At 37.0% G+C, this 18,531-nt stretch overlaps 1 protein-coding gene and 1 pseudogene across 5 annotated transcripts in view; one reads left to right on the top strand and one right to left on the bottom strand.

Annotated features, from left to right (window-relative positions):
- The window catches only part of Fgd4 (FYVE, RhoGEF and PH domain containing 4), a 197,475-nt gene that overhangs the window by 51,115 nt on the left and 127,829 nt on the right, over window positions 1-18,531 (bottom strand). For all 5 annotated transcript variants that reach the window (XM_076854280.1, XM_076854285.1, XM_076854283.1 and 2 more), the window contains exons 3-4: window positions 10,377-10,560; window positions 4,999-5,503 (exon numbers count right to left, since the gene is read on the bottom strand). In XM_076854280.1, the coding sequence (XP_076710395.1) occupies window positions 4,999-5,503; window positions 10,377-10,560 (689 nt within the window). The remainder of the gene's footprint in view (window positions 1-4,998; window positions 5,504-10,376; window positions 10,561-18,531) is intronic.
- Window positions 7,271-7,628, top strand: LOC143397354 (small ribosomal subunit protein uS14 pseudogene; annotated as a pseudogene).

Here is an 18,531-nt window from a genome sequence, read left to right as displayed (position 1 = left end):
AAATACCTAAGTTTAATCCAACAAAACAGGATACAGAGTGGACATACATTATGCTATTGAATGAGTTTTCAAACCATAGCTCAGAAAAATAAGCTGGAATGTTAAAAAGATCCAGGTAGTACCTCCCTGGGTAATAGAATCATGGGTGGTTTTTGTATTTAATGTGCTTTGCGCTACATTTTCTTGTATTCTAGTGAGCACTATTAAGTCTTTAGTCAGGTTTTCAAAAAATCTTTTTAAAAAAAGTTTGTTTTCAAGTGGGGGCGAGGGGGAGCCCTACTTATCAAGCATACTAAGCCCACTGAAGTTTGTCCTTAACTTTTCTTAAGCCTGGCTCTGTTCAGACATGGGTGCTTGCTTGTAGTCCCAGCTACTTGGGAGGCTGAGGCAGAAGCATCACTTGAGCTCAGGGTTTTGAGACTACCTTGGGCAAAACAGCGAGGCCCCAACTCAAAACAAAGGAAAATAAGCCTAGCTCTCTACTCCACTTTTTCTCTAACCCTTGTGTGGCCTCACTGTGAGGCCATATTTCCTGAAGCATGGCCTCTTGCTCCTGCTCTCCTGCTCCTACTTCCACTCACCCCAACCCACTTTGTACATGACCACAGCAATCTCCCACTCCCAACTAGCATTCTTTGAACACAACTATCTCATCTGTTTCCAAATCAGCAAGTAATTTTAAGAGTTACAATTAAGCCTAGTAGAAATGGAAGGAAAAAGAGGAAAAGTAAATTAACTTGGATTATAGCACTGCTTTTTCTTTTATTTTGATATAGGTATCACTAAGTTCTCAGGGCATTGCTAAGTTGCTGAGCTGGTTTTGAACTTGTTATCCTCCTGTCTCACCCTCTTGACTATCTGGGATTAGAGGCGTGCGGCCTGGCTAATTGCTTTTTCTTTATTCAAAACTTACTATGGAATGTGATCTTGCCATTCCTTTCTCTATTAAATGACTATTTTCTTAATTCTTATTTTGGTATGTTTAATAGGTATAACCTCTCCAGTCATATATAAATATGTAAAATTGTGAAAGTAAGTAAAATTTTAATTAAAAATCAGAAATAACCAGGAAGGGGGGCTGGGGTTGTGGCTCAGGGGTAGAGTGCTCGCCTGGTGCATGTGAGGCCCTGGGTTCAATCCTCGGCACCACATAAAAATAAATAAATAAAATAAAGGTATTGTGTCCAACTACCACTTAAAAAAAAAAAAGAACCAGGAAGTACATTTAAGTTTGTTTCCTAAAACAACATTTCAATTAATCTCTACACTATGGATTCTTCCTTATTCATCTATCAGCCACTTATACAATTTGTCATTTTGGCCAAATAACCATTTTTTAATCTGCCTGTTATATTCTTGATAAAACCATTGGTTTTTATAATTTATTAATTTGAGCTTATGTTGTCAGTAACAGAGATGTATTATATAAACTTTCTTCTTAAAAAGTATAATTCTACACATTTATATCTGTTTATCATATAAAGGTAAGTATGAATCTAGCATATAAAATATTTATATCTATAAATATATATTAAATTCTTTTTAAAATGTATTGGAAAATTAACCTGAGTCTTTTAATAGTTTACTTAATATAGTTTGAGATATTTATGATAACCCAAATTCATCATGCCAGCCAGGAATTATCGTATTCCTGTCTCTTGGGGTCCTTGAGGGTACATGCCTGCCTGAGTGGGCCCACAGGTGCATGTTCACAATACAAAATTCCTTTCCCTTCTCATTTCCTGTAACTAATGGGTTTTAATGTGTCCTTTTGTAGATTTCAATCTTTCAATCTTTGTAATACATAATTAAACTTAAAGATCCAAGACCTGGTGACTGACAGCTGAAGTTATCACATAGTGCTCACTTTTTTCTTTTAGCTTTAAAAATATACATGCACGCTTGCTTTAAGGTGTCTGGTTATATTCTAGGTCACTAGTGCTACAAAAAGTTTAATCATTGGAAAAGTGTAGGTTTGCTAGAGTATGGAAGACTCCACAGATTCAATGACTTAGCTGTTCTACATGGTAAAAAAATGAAGGTACTCTATACTCATACATGAAAGTGATTCTTCTTCAAAATAATTCAGATAAATCAATGAAACTGTTTACAAACTGAGACTGTTTTCAAATCAGTTCAATTATTATTTGTTTTTGATATACTTTAATGTGTATCTATCTTCCTGAATTTCCTTTGCAATTCTACCTTCTATTCTTTATCCCCTCATTTTTCCACCCCTGGTGGGCCATCTACAAAATGTCTAGTAACTTAATATTGTTTAAGATGAAATTTATTTGACAAAGTAAACAGAGTAATTTTTTCAGTTGTCTGAATCGTGATACAATATCTCACTAAGTCTTCATAGTTCAACTGTTAGACAAAAAGCAGCTGATATTCTGGAGGATTACACTAATAAGGGAATAGATCTACATGTAACAGCATAAAAGTATTACAGTATCACTGAAAAGGGCCTTAAAATCACACAATTTACACCCTTTAACTACAAATGAAGAATTTTATTTACTTGTTCAAGGTCATACTGCTTGTTAGGACACAAGCCAGAGGAGCATCCCAATTTCCTGGTCTTAATTGTTTGGTCCATGATATACTACTAAACTTTTAAGTTTAATTTTTAAGTTTAAGTTTCAATTTTTTTAAAGATTTTCTTTTGTAACTGTAGTAAATATGCCTAACACAATGTTCCATCTTAACACTATTAACATTTAAAGCTTGCCTTTTGGAAGGAGCAAAAGCATCCTAGCAAACTGCAGAACAACAAAGAACGCAGGGTCATCACATAGAGATTAAATCCTGTTTATAGATGGGAGAGATGTGGTGTTTGGATCAACAGCTCTGCAGAGAAAATTTCCTTTTTCTTCCCACACACAGCATGTGCCATCTACTGCTTAAAAGACCAATTAGGAGAAAGGCCAGCTGGACCCTAATCCACTCATTTAATAAGAAAATCCTGTTAAATCTCCCTCAAACCAAGTAAGACTCAGTGACGAACATGCAAACACAGCAATATACAACATGATATAGAAAAAGTACCACCCCACCAGTGCCAGCATCCCCAATGAAAGTATTTCCCTTAATAAGAACAGCTCTTACTGTTTTATAAACACTTGCTGGGGGCATCATCCCAACTGCAAAAGGTGTTCTTGGTTCTACTCGGCTTCTCCTTTCACCATGGTTCAAGTGCAGAGACACTAAAATCTACCGCGATGCGAGATGTAAAGGATTCACTTCGCAATCAATGTCCTGTTTTCTTTACTGTTTCAGATAATGTTACCAAGCATGAGTCACTTTCTCCCACTCACTTCCTGATTTAAACTTTCACTGCTTGAGAGTCAGTATTTAAAATTAATTCACTAACTGGAAGAAATAAGCCATTTGCTCTTTGTGTATTGGGTCCCCCCTACCCCCAAAGCAGGGGCAGTGAAAAGTTTTATTTCATTTGGGTTAAAGTTCTCAATACAACCAATAATCATTTTTAATTCTTATATTTTAGAATGAGTCCTTTTTGAATTTCTGCCTGTGTTCATGTCAGAACACCATGAAAATAAAACTCCTAAACCTTGTATTTGCTGTTTATAAATTTTCTGATAACTGCAACTTTTCAATTTTCAACCTCCCTAAATAGTTATTTAGCATAATCAGTGAGAGACTGAGCAATACAAAATTTTTCTTCTCTTCAGAGATGTAAATAGCCTTTAAAAAAAAACAAAAAACAGTTTTCTAATCTAGGGAAATTTTGGATGATACTTATATTGTACCTGTGATCTAAGAAGTCCTAAATACTGTATAAAAACCATATTTATTAATATTCCCAAAGAACTAAACTGACATGAATAAAGAATACAATTCAAATGACCTTCTTACTGGAATTATATAACAATCTCTGCAAGTTAGTGGACATGCCAGAAGCAGCAGCAAGATTTCCTGGTTCTAATTGTTTGGTCTATGATATACTAGTAAACTTTGTCCTTTTTAAAGATTTTCCTCTTACTTGTGGCAAAAGAAACTTTACATCATCTATTATGTTTACATTAAGAAAATTCAACATTTTAATTTACCTGAATACAGGTAAATTATGCGTGTATTTCACCAGCAAATCAGGTGTTAGATGAGATTTGTACAGGAGCAGAAACACCATTCCGGTAGTTCATCAAACTACTTCCCTTTTCAGGAAGGACATGAACTTTCAGTTCACCACTCCAGTAAACAATCTGTGGCTGTGGCAGCCATTGACATTTCCTGCACTTTGCTATTTGGATTTGTAATTTGTTGTACCTGGGACACAGCACTGCCCTGAGTGTCACAGCACAAAAGGTCTGGGCCATTGAGTAATTACATAAAGCAGTGGAACTTGGAAAATCACTTAACCCTTCTAGACTGTTTCTTCTATTAATGAACTGCTTGACTAAAATCATCTTTAAATGGCCTCCTAATTCCAAAACCAAGCCACTTAGTATTATATTGGGTATTGATAAGAAAACTTTAAAAATGAGAAGTCTGAAAATAGTTATAATCTGTTGAATAATTTAATACTTCTATATTAACGTCCTTCAAAGCATCATCTGCTAGTGGCAAGTTCATCTTCCATGTCTAATATTTTCTTTTACCAGATTAGAGAAGTTGAAAGAAGAAGAGTATAAAATTTCTTCTTGCTTAGCCCGTAACCATTAGGGAGGCAGCACCAACATCTAGAGCAACAAAGAACATTTCCTTCCTACATGAAGACCACATGACTGAACTTCCTATATCAAAATTGGCACCGGGTTCTGACCCTTGCTTTGCAATAGAGAGATCAACAGAAACTACACAGAAAGGTGAACTATTCCCTCAGAGATGGCATTAGTGCCCACAGCTTAAAACTGCCTTAACTACTGGATGGGGTGATCTGACTCACTCATTTCATGGGGTGCAATGAAATAATTTTAAACTGCTGTTTGCTGGGCAGCGCTTGCCCTGCTGTGAGCTAGCCTTGTGCTCTACCTTTGTCTCCTGATGCTGGTCCAGCTGTTCCAGTTCCACAGGGCTGTCTCCATTTTCCCTCTCTTGAACCTTGACTTCCGTTTCCACTTCTTCTTTAAGGGGGAGCACTGCGCCTATACTTGGAGTCCTGCAGCTACCGTCAGAAACATCTCCATCATGGTCACTTGTTGTGGGTGATGCAGAACTGATGGCGCTTTCATCTCTTTCTCCGTTCATCAAGTGTGTATCAAGAAAGGGTTCAGCAGTTTGAACAGGAGTAGCTGGGCGACCAGTGGCTGCTTGAGCCTCTTCACATTCCATCTGGTTTGGTGCTGCCATTATACCGTTGGCCACACAAGTCTGTTCGCCCTGAGTCTGATCTGTACCATTTCCCTGCTTCTGCGGTGGGTGCTCGGAGAGGAGTTTTTGGGGAGGTGCGGGTGTTACTCCATGCCGCCCTGGGGTCCGAGGAGCATTTAAGTTTACAGCAGAATCTCTCTTCAAATCACCATAATTTGCTAATGCACTAAAAGATAAAATACAAAGGAAAAGTGAAAACATTGGCATGGAAGTCTGAGCACATAGACTAATTCATTGTGGTGGAAAAGGGACTTTCCCCGCTATCTCATATGGCTTTGGAAACATGATACTGGGGATGCTATTCACATTTAAACAAATAGTTAAACAAAGATGATAAGCCTGGGTTTACCTATGGACTCTGGAGCATTTCCTTAAGCTGTTTAATAATATGACTAGTTAGTAAAGATGTAGATGGAAAAATTATTTATATTTAATAAAATCATCAAGATTTGTATTTCCCTTAGAACTTTAAAAACAAGCATAGCAGAGCTGGGTGTGGTGGTGCACACCTGTAATCTCAGCGGCTCAAGAGGCTGAGGCAAGAGGATTTTGAGTTCAAAGACAGCCTCAGCAACTTAGCAAGGCCCTAAGCAATTCAGCAAGACCCTGTCTCTAAATAAAATACAAAAAGGGCTGGGATGTGGTTCAGTGGTTGAGTGCGCCTGGGTTCAATCCCTGCTACCAATAAAATAAAGTAAAATAAAAAATAGAAGCAAACATAACAGTCCCCAGTTTATAAACTTGTGGTAAACCAGAAAGTTATTTTTATTTGCATGGCAGAACACATTCTTAAAAACTTAATTTTCCATGTTGCAATACCTCTAACTGGTCTCCTCAGTGGTCTGTTTCCACTCTGAATCCCCTCCAATCTAATTTCTACAAGTCAAATCAAACTCAGAGGGCTTTCTCACACACTTGAGGGTAAATGATATCCTAATGTTACCTTCAAGACTGTACACTCTCCACCCCCTAGTGACCCCAACTCACACATGCTCCCCCGACCATGGTCTTGCTTTATTCCTTGCTCTTTCCTATCCCCAGTAAGCAAATGTGTATATCTTGGGTTCACTGCAACTGCTGTGCTCTGCCTAGGACACAGGTGGCTTCTTCCTCCTCCTCATTTAGGTTTCTGCTCAGATTCACCTTTTAAGTGGCTTTTCTGATTGGATCCATCCAAAACAGCACACCCATCACCATATTTTATTCTTCCTCATAGTCCTTATTACCACTTGACATTATATAGTCCTAATAGTTCTAACAAGACAATGGAATCTCACTGCCAGTGCAAATCAATGTTCCTATGTAAATACTTGCATGACATTTTAACCTAGGATTCCAGGATAGAAATGAGAAGAAATAAAAACAGACTAAAACTCTGCAAGGAGGCACATTGTGCTATCTTGTTCTGTGCTTTATTCCTAACTCTCAGCATAGTGCTTGATTCATGTGAAGTCCTCAATGAATATTTGATGGACTATGAATAATAATGATGATGACTGTGACAATAATACAATAATACAGACCATCACATGTTTACTAAGTCCCACAAGCTATGCAAAGCCCTTTACAGTGGTCATTGTGTTTCATCCTCATAAAAACTCTGAAAGCAGGGACCAAAGGAAATCTAGGCTTAGAAAATTGCATGCAGTTGGGCACAGTGGTGCATGCTTGTAACCTTAGCTACTACAGAGGCTGAGGCAGGAGGATTGGACGTTTGAGGCCAGTCTCAAGGCCAGAAGCCTAGTGAGATCTTGTCTAAAAATAAAAAGAACTGAGGATGAGGCTCCATGATAGAGCACCTCTAGTTCAATCCCCAGTAACACACATGCACCAAAAAAAAAAAAAAAAAAAAAAGGCATTTTGTGGTCAATGTCACATTTGACAAGCAGCAAAGCCAGAATTCAAACCTGGAAGTCCAACTCTAAATCTCATGATGATCTTCACCTATGTCATGGTGATGAATAAAATGAAGAGCAGGTGAATAAGCTGCAGACAAAAAGACAAGGAACACTTTTGTTGACTTGTTGCCCCTTAAAAGTAAGACAGGTCACCAACAGCTCTATGGAGACACCTGCAAAAAAGTGGCCACGGTTCTCACTCTTGTCAAGTCTGCTCAAACTGGTACAATGTGATCCAGAAAAATGGCCTCAGCATGTGCTGGCAATTGTTTCCATCAGTATGTGAAGAATACAGGTTTCATTAAGTTGGACTATGTGATCTTCCTTGAATGGATTGCCCCAAGACAGCCACTTGATGAAAGACAACATACTAGCTCTTTGTACCTGAAATAAAATTCTAAAAAAAAAAAAAAAAAAAAAATCTCAAGGAAAAAAAAGTGGGAACAAAGTGCAGTGCTGGTTACCTTCCCCAGTACAGGTAGTGGGGGTGGGGAGCAATTCCCATGGACAATGATGAGAGTTGCCTTCTCTCTTTGCTCCATCACCTCCAGCCACAGCTACTCTGGACAGGAGAATGGAAACAGAATACACAATAGACAGCAAGAAAGTGAGAAGGAAGGAGGGAGAAGGTAGGGGTCAAGACTAGCACAACAGGAAGAGAAGGAAAATTCAGTAGTGGAAAATGTTATACACACAAAAGTTGTAGGTGGCCAACACAAATACAAATGGAAAACATCACTCCTGATATTTGCCTTCTAGGAGAGTATATCCTTGGCCTAGATAATTTCTCTTTGGAGTTTTAAGTCAAACTGTCTTCCTTATCATGCCCTCTTCGGTGCCTGTAACCTGGCAGATAGATTAACAGATCTGCTGAACCAAACTGAGGCAAGCTCAGGACTTTTTAGAAGGACTGCTTTGGATGACAGTTGGAAATTTCCCATAAGGGACATCAAGGATATGTCTGTGGATGTGGGGGTAGGTGGGAGGGGTTCGTAGAAACAGTAGTTGAACCAGTACTTCCTCTATCCCACAAAATGCTAGTTTGGGCTGGGATACCTGGGATTAGAAGTGAAAAACCACCCGGTAGGTATATGGACATCACTTAACAAAATATAAATACAAATTTCCCACTAAAGAGCTGTAGACCCAGGGCCACTGTTATGGTTTAGATATTAGGTGTCTCCCAAAAGCTCATGCATGAGACAATGCAAGAAAGTTTAAAGGTAAAATGATTGGCTTATCAGAGTTTAACGTAATCAGTACATTTATTAATTCACCGATAGGGATTAACTGGATGGTAACTGAAGGCAGGTAGGGTGTGGCTGGAGGAGGTACATCATTGGGGTATGCCTTTGGGATATATATTTGTCCTTGGTAAGAGGAGAACTCTTTCTCTCTGCTTCCTGGTGGCCACGTCCTCAGCTGCTTTCCTCTGCGACAATGGTCTGCTATGATATTCTGCCTCATCTCAGGCCCAGAGCAACAGAATCAGCCATTTTTGGAATAAAACCTCCGAAACTATGAGCCTCCAATAAACTTTTCTTTATTGAGATCAAACCTTCAAGCTTTGCATCAAGAATCGACTCTGATTGACTTTGAATTGGTGTAGCTTGAAAGAGTAAAAGAAAACTGATATTATTAAGCAGAAAAACTTGCACATTTCATGTGTAGAGAAGAATCCAAAAAAAAAATGCAAGGGGTGTGTTACCAAAATGGTGAGGATGAGAGGCCTCAGTCTTTGGAATACTGACCCTCTGCCTTCAGATCTTCTTAAAGCTATCCCTGAAAACCGGGGATGTGGGCTCTGGGGCATGCTATAATGACAGGATCTGGGCCCTAGCCCTCCTTCCATTAGGAAGTATCTGAGCTTAGCTGCTAAAACCTGCAACAGGAGGGATCACTTTTCTATTTTTATTGAACCAATTTACCCTGAGAAGCAGGGAAAATTTTTTTTAATGGAATTAAACCATTCTTGTAAAGACTGCTATTATTTAAGATAGCAAAGGAATTATAAATCCTACTTTAGAGGGGGAGATAAAGTTTAAAGATTTATGACCAAAGTCTGCACAATTGATCAGGAATGAAAACAGGCTTGTAAGTTACTCTTTTCCAGAATGTGTAGCTAACATAGTTCCATTTTAAATGAGGGACGTTGCAGTTTTGTGCTTGGCCACAACTTTCAGGATATTCTGCAAGTATTTCCAACCTCTAATTTCACTACATAAATAACAAGAAATCCCATAAATAAAATGATCACATAATGGGAAACCATTCCCAAATACTGCACAGAAATGAATGAAAACACTCAGCTTCTAGGACGAAAGCAAAGATATGTGTAAATATGTGTGTATGCACACACACAAGCACATACACAGATACATATTCTCTTACCCTTCTGATAAAAATTTTAAATAAAATTCTATTTAAGTCAGTGATGAGAATTCTGGCAAAAAAAAAATAAAGAAAAAAAGTTGAGAGTCTTTTATATAGAAAAGCAATATATATGGGTTTTTTTAAAGTGAGAAATATACAGTATTTCACCTGCCTCCCCCCCAGACATTAAAAAGAATATAAATTCTATCTGTAAGTACCAAACTAAAAGTTAGCATGAGTTCTGCTTTAAGGAATAATATCTCTTTGAAAAACCTACCACAAGATGGTTATGGTGTGCAGGGAAATAGGAACTGAATGAATATAGAAGACTCACATTAAATAAAATGGGTCAGAAAAAAGAGAGAGCCATGGATGAGAGAAGCCCCCAGAAGTCACATTCCCAAACACACAAAGTGAGAAGCAGAGACAACTTTTTGTCCTTTCTTAACCAGATGGCTGGTAATCCACAAAACAGTCAACAAGGAGTGACAGAGCGAGACATGCACAGACACACAGGAAACGAGAGCGAGCATATCTACACAAAGCAAATGATTTTATCCCTGGTGGCCTAGGGTGCTGCATGTAGGGAATGTACAGAAAATGACAATTCACTCTAGGGCAAGACTAAGTTATTTTAAAAATGCACGTGCTAAAGGCCTACCAAAGCTAATGGAATTACATACTATTTTAATTCAGAAAACCTATGGCTTTATTATCTTTTCAAAGATTGATTTCTTCCCTCTGCCTTCGCCCATTGTTAACTCTTACCTGCCTCCTTCAAAGCGACTGATGAGATCTGAAACCTTACTGGGTTTTTCTTTTGAGACACAAGAAGCAGAGGCAGGTTTAATTTCCTCCATCCTTGGTCTTGCACTAGGTAAAGCTTTATGCCTGGGGATTTGGTGTATATTGGACGAAGGCGAATTCTGCAGATGTAATGGCTTTGGAGGCACTGTAGAAAAAGAACAGAATTCAATATTTCACCAATACATTGTTCTTTAACAATAAAGAGTCTGGTACCCTGCGTACAAAAATCTTTAGCATTGTCATACTGTTTGTAAGGGGTCTTTGCAATCTAAACTGAATCTTAACCAAGCGACCCTTATTTGTCTTGGACATTTGCTCCATGTCCCATGGAAATCCTATTTCCAAATTTAAATAGTTCATTTACTATTAATTCATCTTAAATACAGCATTGATAAACAATCTAGAAATATATGTAGGACTACAGCATCCCAGAGACAACATAGCAGTTATTCATTTAAATACAGAAAAGAAGGTGCTAAGTTTGAAACTAAATCCTAGAGATAAACTATTGGCTACAATACAGATTTTCTAATTGAGTGATAATAACTATACCAGAATCCAGAGCTACTGAGTTAAACAACACAAAAGTCAACAGAACAACACCAAATAGCAACAATACAAGATTTCATTCACACAGCATTTCCCATTTATGAAAGCACTTTACCTCATTTGATCTTAGATAGAATTTTACACCTTATAGACCAGAGCCAGAGGTAGGTACTGTTATTCACCTATCATGTTTATGAACACTTACAGAAGTGACTGGCTTGGGGTAACAAGGCTAATCTAATTTGATGGCTGGTACCTAGACTCTAGGATTCCCATCATCACAACTGCTTTTCCTTGTAAACTCAGCAAAAGGGAATGGAGGGACATAGAAGTACTTTTACTACTGTTTGCCACATTATAGAGGGTAAAAGTTTATAACATGTATTTTTCTAGGACTGATTTTAACAGATCAAATAGAATCATCTCCTATTTCTTTCTTAAACCATTCCATCTTCTGGAACAAGGGTAAGGAATCATGTCGCCTTCTAATTACATGCCCCACTTTGCCCAGCTGGCTGCCCTGGCTTTCAGTTATCTCATCTCTTATGAACTCAGCTAGCTGACAGTTGCTGGATACACATTGGCCTAGATTTCATCACTCCTGTGCCAGTTATCAATTTATTACAGGAAAGGAAAAAATATATCACAATGAGCTACAAGTGGAACAGTTAATTCATTTTATTGTCTTTTAACATAAGAAGAAAATCCCTGAATGAAAGAGCATGCTTCTTCTCCTTCTTCTTCTTTTGAAATGAAAATAATAGTGTCTAAGATACAGTCAGGGGAAATGGTTAGTGTAGTATCCATTGGGAAAGAAGGGGTTTACATAATAAGTGTGATGTGCTAATTTTAAGAAAAAAATTCTCACGCAGAAAAAAGTACAAAGTAGTAAAGCAGGACACCATCCCCACACATACACACATCAAAACACACCTTTCAAGCTTTAGGAATAATTTCAACATTTCAACTAGAATATTGAAAGGAAGTGAACATGTTCTTTATAATTCTTTGTGCTACAATTGTTATAAAAGAAATCATCCATTTACAGTTGACTCACTGAACATTCCTTATCACGTGGGAGACATTGTTAAATACTTGAAAAACTGAAATATAAAGGCTTAGCTAGCTTTTCAGAGATGACTCTACTGACCTTAGGAAACTAATTATGCACCTCACCCACCCATACTGGGGTTGTAACCCAGGGCCTCTTGCATATAAAGCATGTGCTCTATCACTGAGATACACCCCCTGCCCTGCATCCATCTCTTAAACTGTTTCATAGTACTGTGTACCTTTTCTTTAAAGTGCTTATAAGTTTTATGCAACCATTAGATAACTAGTGATACATTAGTGACACATACAATAGAAACAAGTAACCAAAAAATTTAGTGTATGCTGCAAAGCAAACACATGATCACAATTATATTTACTGTAACTAGTTGTATACTATGTTTAGTAAATCTGTGAAACACATATGGGCACTAATCAATGTGTCATCCAGGAGCTCATATACTAGTGAGGGAAACAGTTTAACCATGTTGATAAAGGTGGGTGCTAGGTATACTGCATTTTAGAAACATAGAGGAAGCATCTAATTCAGTAAGAGAGATAACCCAAAGGCACAATAAACCAGTAATATACGCATTTTAAATAAAGGAACACATATAGTAGATATGATAAATATCTCAAAATAGTTTACAAATGGCCAAAGTGTCAGAAAACATCGTCTTAGAGGGAAGCTGACCTTTGTTTGTCATTACTGGTCTATAATAAAACACAATGAATACTTTGTTCAAAAGACCTAACCAACGAGTGAAACTAATTCTTTTACTCTCAAAGTTAAGCAATAATCAAGGAACATCTGCTGCAGATTTCAAAGGGAAATACATCTTGTATGCTATGTATTTTTGATGCTAAAAATTTGATTCTAAATTAAAAACCAAGAACTTGTGTTTCAATTTAATGCTTTGTATCAAAAGAAAGTAACAATAGCAGGAGCAAGGAGGGAAGGAATTGATGCCTCAAATTATTGAAACTAAGTTTCTCTTCATGTTTCTCACTTCTGGGAAACCAAAGGAGCTATAGTCATCTTCTTTATCCCCAAGGATTCAACTTCTTTCATTTCTGTTGCCTCACTGTTCTCTAGGGATTTAAAAATAGCCACCCCCTTGCAAACTTTAGGCTGTTATAAATGCTTTCAGTGACTGCCTCTAAGATACACTTGCATTTCTCAATGAATCTCCATCTCCCTCACAATCCCTATTTCTGATCTTTTACATAGTAGGGTCAGCATTTCCAAGTGCTTTCTGGGCATCTCCTAGGTGCTCCATCAGCAAATCCAGTTCATTATATCTAAAACTCAATTTATTACTTCTTACAAAAGAGCTTCCCCTTCACCTATATTCTCCATTTTTATAAATATTTAACATCATTCATCACTTGTCTCAGAATCATTCATCAAATGCATATTGACCATTATACCCACAGACTAAATAAACAGTGTTCTGGGCACTGTGCATATGTTCCTTGCCCTCACAGATGTACAAGTCCACCTTCCCTCTAACATTACTTCTCTTTATAAAATCATTTACAAAGTCCAGCTGATTGTATCTCTATACTAGCTGACTAAGGCTCCTCCTTTTCCTTCCACAGTTACTGCACTAAGGCCCTCTTATCTGTCACATATTCCCAGTGCCCACATTTAATTCAAAATAAACAATAAAAATGAAAGGGTCAGCAGTCAGGTGCAATCCTAGCAAGAGGACTGCAAGTTCAAGGCCAGCCTGGGCAATTTAGCAAGACCCTGCCTCAAAACAAAAAGGGCTAAGGATGCAACTCAATGGTAGAGTACCCCTGGGTTCAATTCCCATGAATTCATGTTAACACACACTCATAGTTTGTGCCTAGAAGGTGAATTTTTCATGATCAACTTTTGTTATCAGTCTCAATAACTTTTATAAAAAGATGACAACTCTAATCAATTGCTATTTACTTGAGAATTTGAGACTCCAGGCTTAAAAATGATGATGATGATGATTAGCAATGTCTGCCCTGAGTGCAAAATAGAATATTTGCTATTATTTTAAAAATCAATACATTAATAATTGTCTCATATTGTGAGTACCTGATAACATATGAAATGTGACAGAGCATGCCCCCGAATATACTACTTTGGAATATGGATTATTTTGAGCAAGACTTTAGAAAAACAGCAGGTGTGAGAAGGACATGTTGCCTCTTTTTCTTCCTTAAACCAGAAGGGGTGGGGGAGGCCCTCTAGAAGCTTTCTTCCCTATACCAGAAGGAAAGTAACCTTCGTTTCACCACTGATGAGGAGTTAAGGCTAAGAAAACTGTACACACATAACCTGCTACAGTAACTCCTACTTTCTAGTTTTCCCTCTATAACTAAAGAAAAGCCCCTTTGTCTTATTTTCATAATTTATTATTCTTTATCTAATTTGGTATATAAGAATTCAGCTTCTTTAGGCCTCCATTTTTCTTATGGAGACTCCATGTACATGTAAAAACTATATTGCATTGTGTATATGTACATTGTGTGTATATACACACATATAAATTTAGGAGCTGGGGATGTGGCTCAAGTGGTAGTGTACTCGCCTGGCATGCGTGGGGCACTGGGTTCGATCCTCAGCACCACATAAAAATAAAATAAAGATGTCATGTCCACCGAAAACTAAAAAATAAATATTAAAAAACTCTCTAAAACAAAAATAAATAAATAAATAAATTTATATATATTTGTTATATAAATGAATTTTATTATATAAATAAGTATGTATTTATTATACATATTTATATTATATAATCTGTCTTGTTTCAGTTTAATTCTCAAGTCTAACCATAGACCCTAAAAGCAAAGAGGAGAAATTTTTCTTCCTCTACTTTTAGAGGGTCATGAACCAGAAAGAATAAATCTTCCTTTCTTACATATTAATACAATCCAGATTATTAGCAATCTATTATAAAACTAAAAAGAAACCTAAAATATGAAGCTAAAGAAATCATGATTTTAGCCAAGTTCGGTGGTGCACGCCTGTAATCCCAGTGACTTGGGAGGCTGCGACAGGAGGATTGCTAGTTCAAAGCCAGCCTCAGCAAAAGTGAGGCACTAAGCAACTCAGTGAGACCCTGTCTCTAAAAAGATCATAAATCATAGGCAAGATTTTTAAGGCCACAGTTTATTATTAATTCCTACTGGTATTTGAGACAATGAGAATGGAAATGCTTAATGTTTCAATTCCTCTTCCTCTTACTATTTCATTCATTCATTCATTCATTTATTTCAGATATTAGTTCTAGAGATATCAGGACAGTAATGTAACATCTAAAACAGGCAAAATCATTCCACTAACAGTAGTTTAGCATGCAGCTACAATCACTCTCTACTTGTTTTTGTACCAAAATTTAAAAAATAAAAATAAAATAAAATTCTCAGGTAAAGGATGCTCTGAATCCAGAATGTGTACTACAACACTTTTCACTGAATAACAAGAGCACATCCTGGGAAGGATGTGAACAATGTCAGAATTATGTTAGCAAGAATTTTGTTATGTCTACTTGTAAATAAAGATATCACAGCAGGTTGTCTTCTTTTGAAGTAGATTTCCTGGGCTTTTTCTTAGTACCTACCTGATCTCTCCCAACCCATCCCATACAGCCGTGGCTGTAGCCACACTGAGTTTTATACTGAATTGTAAGCTTGCAATGTTTTCCTCGGGCCTTCAGGTTGTCCCAACACCTGGGAAGTCTCTTGCAATCTTTCCGCTCCACTTGGCAAACTCCCATACTTTCAACAAAGCTCACCTCAGGCATCAACTCCTTTTGAGAAGCCCACCCTGAGTATTACACCCCTAATTTCCCTTGTCCTCCCCACCATACCTCAAAAATCTTCACTCATCTTTCTCAATTAATGTTTGTCATAATGTTTTGTAATATTTTTGAACCATCATTGTCTTCTTGGACAGTGTTTCTTGATGATATCTGAATGAGATCAGCCTACGTCTTCTGACCCATCTAATTATATGTTAATATTCAACTTTGAGAAATAAACCACTTAGTAAAGGATTTTTTTGGACATTACCTAGAACTATCCCACTTAAGAAAGCACTTTGTAATTGTTACAACATTAATATATATGAGACCTAAAATCTACAAGGAATTTTGTTGTAGGATACAAAGTTTCAAAACTTAGTACTACCCTTAGTCTTCCCCTGCCCCCACATAAGTGTCCCATCCCCTTGTTGCTTCCAAGACGCTCTGTGAGAACCTGGAGTTTTTCAACCCAGAAGACTTTTGTATTATGTATGAATGAGATGGAATAACAACCAGAATAAAGAACTGCAATAGACTATTAACTAAAAGAACCTGTAGCCCAAGAATATAAAGAGGAAAAAAATAGTGTTTACCTGCACTAATAATCAAGGAACTGCAAATTAAACCCACCATATGATAATTTGCTATGAGGGTATGAAGCCATGTGAACTCTAATGTTTTCAGTGAGAGCAGAAATTGATAAAATCACTAAAAATTCAGCCTTTTCAAAATATCTCTTATAGGAATTCTTGTAGACATAAACAGGATTTTAAAATTTTTACCTTTTCATTGATTCAACAAATACTTAATGACTATGAAGTTCCAGGCACTTCAGCCAATTAGTGAGCCGAAGGAAATGCAATAATAATTAAAAAAAAAAAAAAAAAAACTAATAAAATCATGTATCAGTAGTTGGAAGTGATAGGAGAGAACAGGGGAGGAGCTAAAAGAGCAAGATCACGGGGAGTGTAGGAAGGGCAGACTTCAGCACTAAACAGGATGTCCAAAGTGGGCTTCTGTGGGAAGCAACAATTTGAAAGACTTGAAGAAGTTGAACCAGTTTCTCAGGGAAGAGCATCCCAGCAGATGGAGAAAAAGCTAGAGACTACTAAAGTCTGGAGCCCAACATAAGTGCAGCAAAATGAGTGAGTGAGCAGAGTAGGTGTTGAGGTCAGAGGGGGCCTGATATTGTCAAATTTTATGGACCCTGGAAGTGATTTTGACTTTGCAAGAAATGAGAAGTCACTGCAGAGTTCTGGGCAGAGATGTAGCATTGTGACCTACATTTCAAGAGCACCACTCTGGTTGCTGTGCTGAGAATATAGAGAACAACAAGTCAGGGGTTATTATAGAAATCCAGGCATGGGATAAGGGTGCTTAGGAGGTGATAAGTTTTCGTTGGATTCTAGATACAGTTTATAAGTACATTTCCTGCTTGTGAGGTATGAGAAAAACAGGGAGGAGTCAAGGATGAGTCTGAGACCTTTGGCCTGAACACCTGAGGGAGGCACAGTCATCAACTGAAACGGTGAGTTGAGTAATTTTTGGAGAGAAGATTGGTAGATCAGTTTTGCACATACTAAGTGAGATATCTGAGTGTTAGTAAAATGAACCATTATAGCCACATTTATACACAAATAAAAAGGAAAAAATCTAATTATTAAAAAATTTCCAAGTATGCAAAGTGATCATGAAGAATGAAGAGAAACTAATTACAAGATTGGAGAGCATTAGCAGATTTCAATTACTGTCAATAAAAATAAAAAACAATAACTGGCTATATATAAATGCATTATAAACATATACTTGTTAATGATAGATTATTACACATGAATGGACTGTTTTACATTAGAGGCAAATAAATTAGTTTGAGTATTCCATATAATTTCATAAATTATTCAAATAATAATGTGGCTTTTCCAAATTCATGAAACTTTAAAAATATTTAGATTTAAAGACTGAGGCATTATGTGACAAAAATTGAGCTTTACAAAAAAAAAAAAAAAAAAATCATGAACTATGGAGAATGTTGTGGACCAAAGCTCTTGAGAGAAAAAAGATCTATTTGCTTTAAAGAAGCTATTTTGAGTTACTCCAGTATGGCCAGAAATAGGTCAATAATAAAGTGGTGAACAAGAAGAAAGACTATGTTGGAGGTCGCTCAAAAATGTGTTTGACTAGCGGGACTGGTATAAAAGAGAATCAGCCATGGTTTCTAAGCCTTAGGGTATTTTCTGAGGTGGAATCAAAACAAGCTCTAACATTGAAGAAATCCTTTAAAAATCTACACACTGCCATTTAGATCTAAATGCAACTTTATCAAATCTAAAATTTACCTTTTTTACCTTTTAAAAATTTATACATGATTCTCCAATCAACACAAACATAAACCTGGTTCCAAATGCATGATACACAATAACCACCATTAATATATATGCATACAACAGTAATCTCTCTCCTCTGAAAACTACCAAAATAAACTGTAGCTATAATCTCATTAGCATTTCACACAAGGAAAATAAAAAAACACCTAAGATATAATGATGTGCTCTTTTAGGATGTACATCAGTGTTTCTCAAACTCAGCATTATTTATGTTTCAGTTTAGATGACATTTTGTGGTGAGGGGCTGTCCTGTGTACTGTAGGATATTGACATCATCCCTACCCTTTCCTGGCTAGATAACAGTAGCAACTCTTACAAGTAATGTCAAGTAAAAAATTGTCCCCAGTC

Source organism: Callospermophilus lateralis, chromosome 4 (assembly GCF_048772815.1).
Source record: "Callospermophilus lateralis isolate mCalLat2 chromosome 4, mCalLat2.hap1, whole genome shotgun sequence".
Lineage (NCBI taxonomy): Eukaryota > Metazoa > Chordata > Mammalia > Rodentia > Sciuridae > Callospermophilus > Callospermophilus lateralis.
Note: the sequence above shows the minus strand (reverse complement) of the source record. Positions and strands in the feature narration are given on the sequence as shown.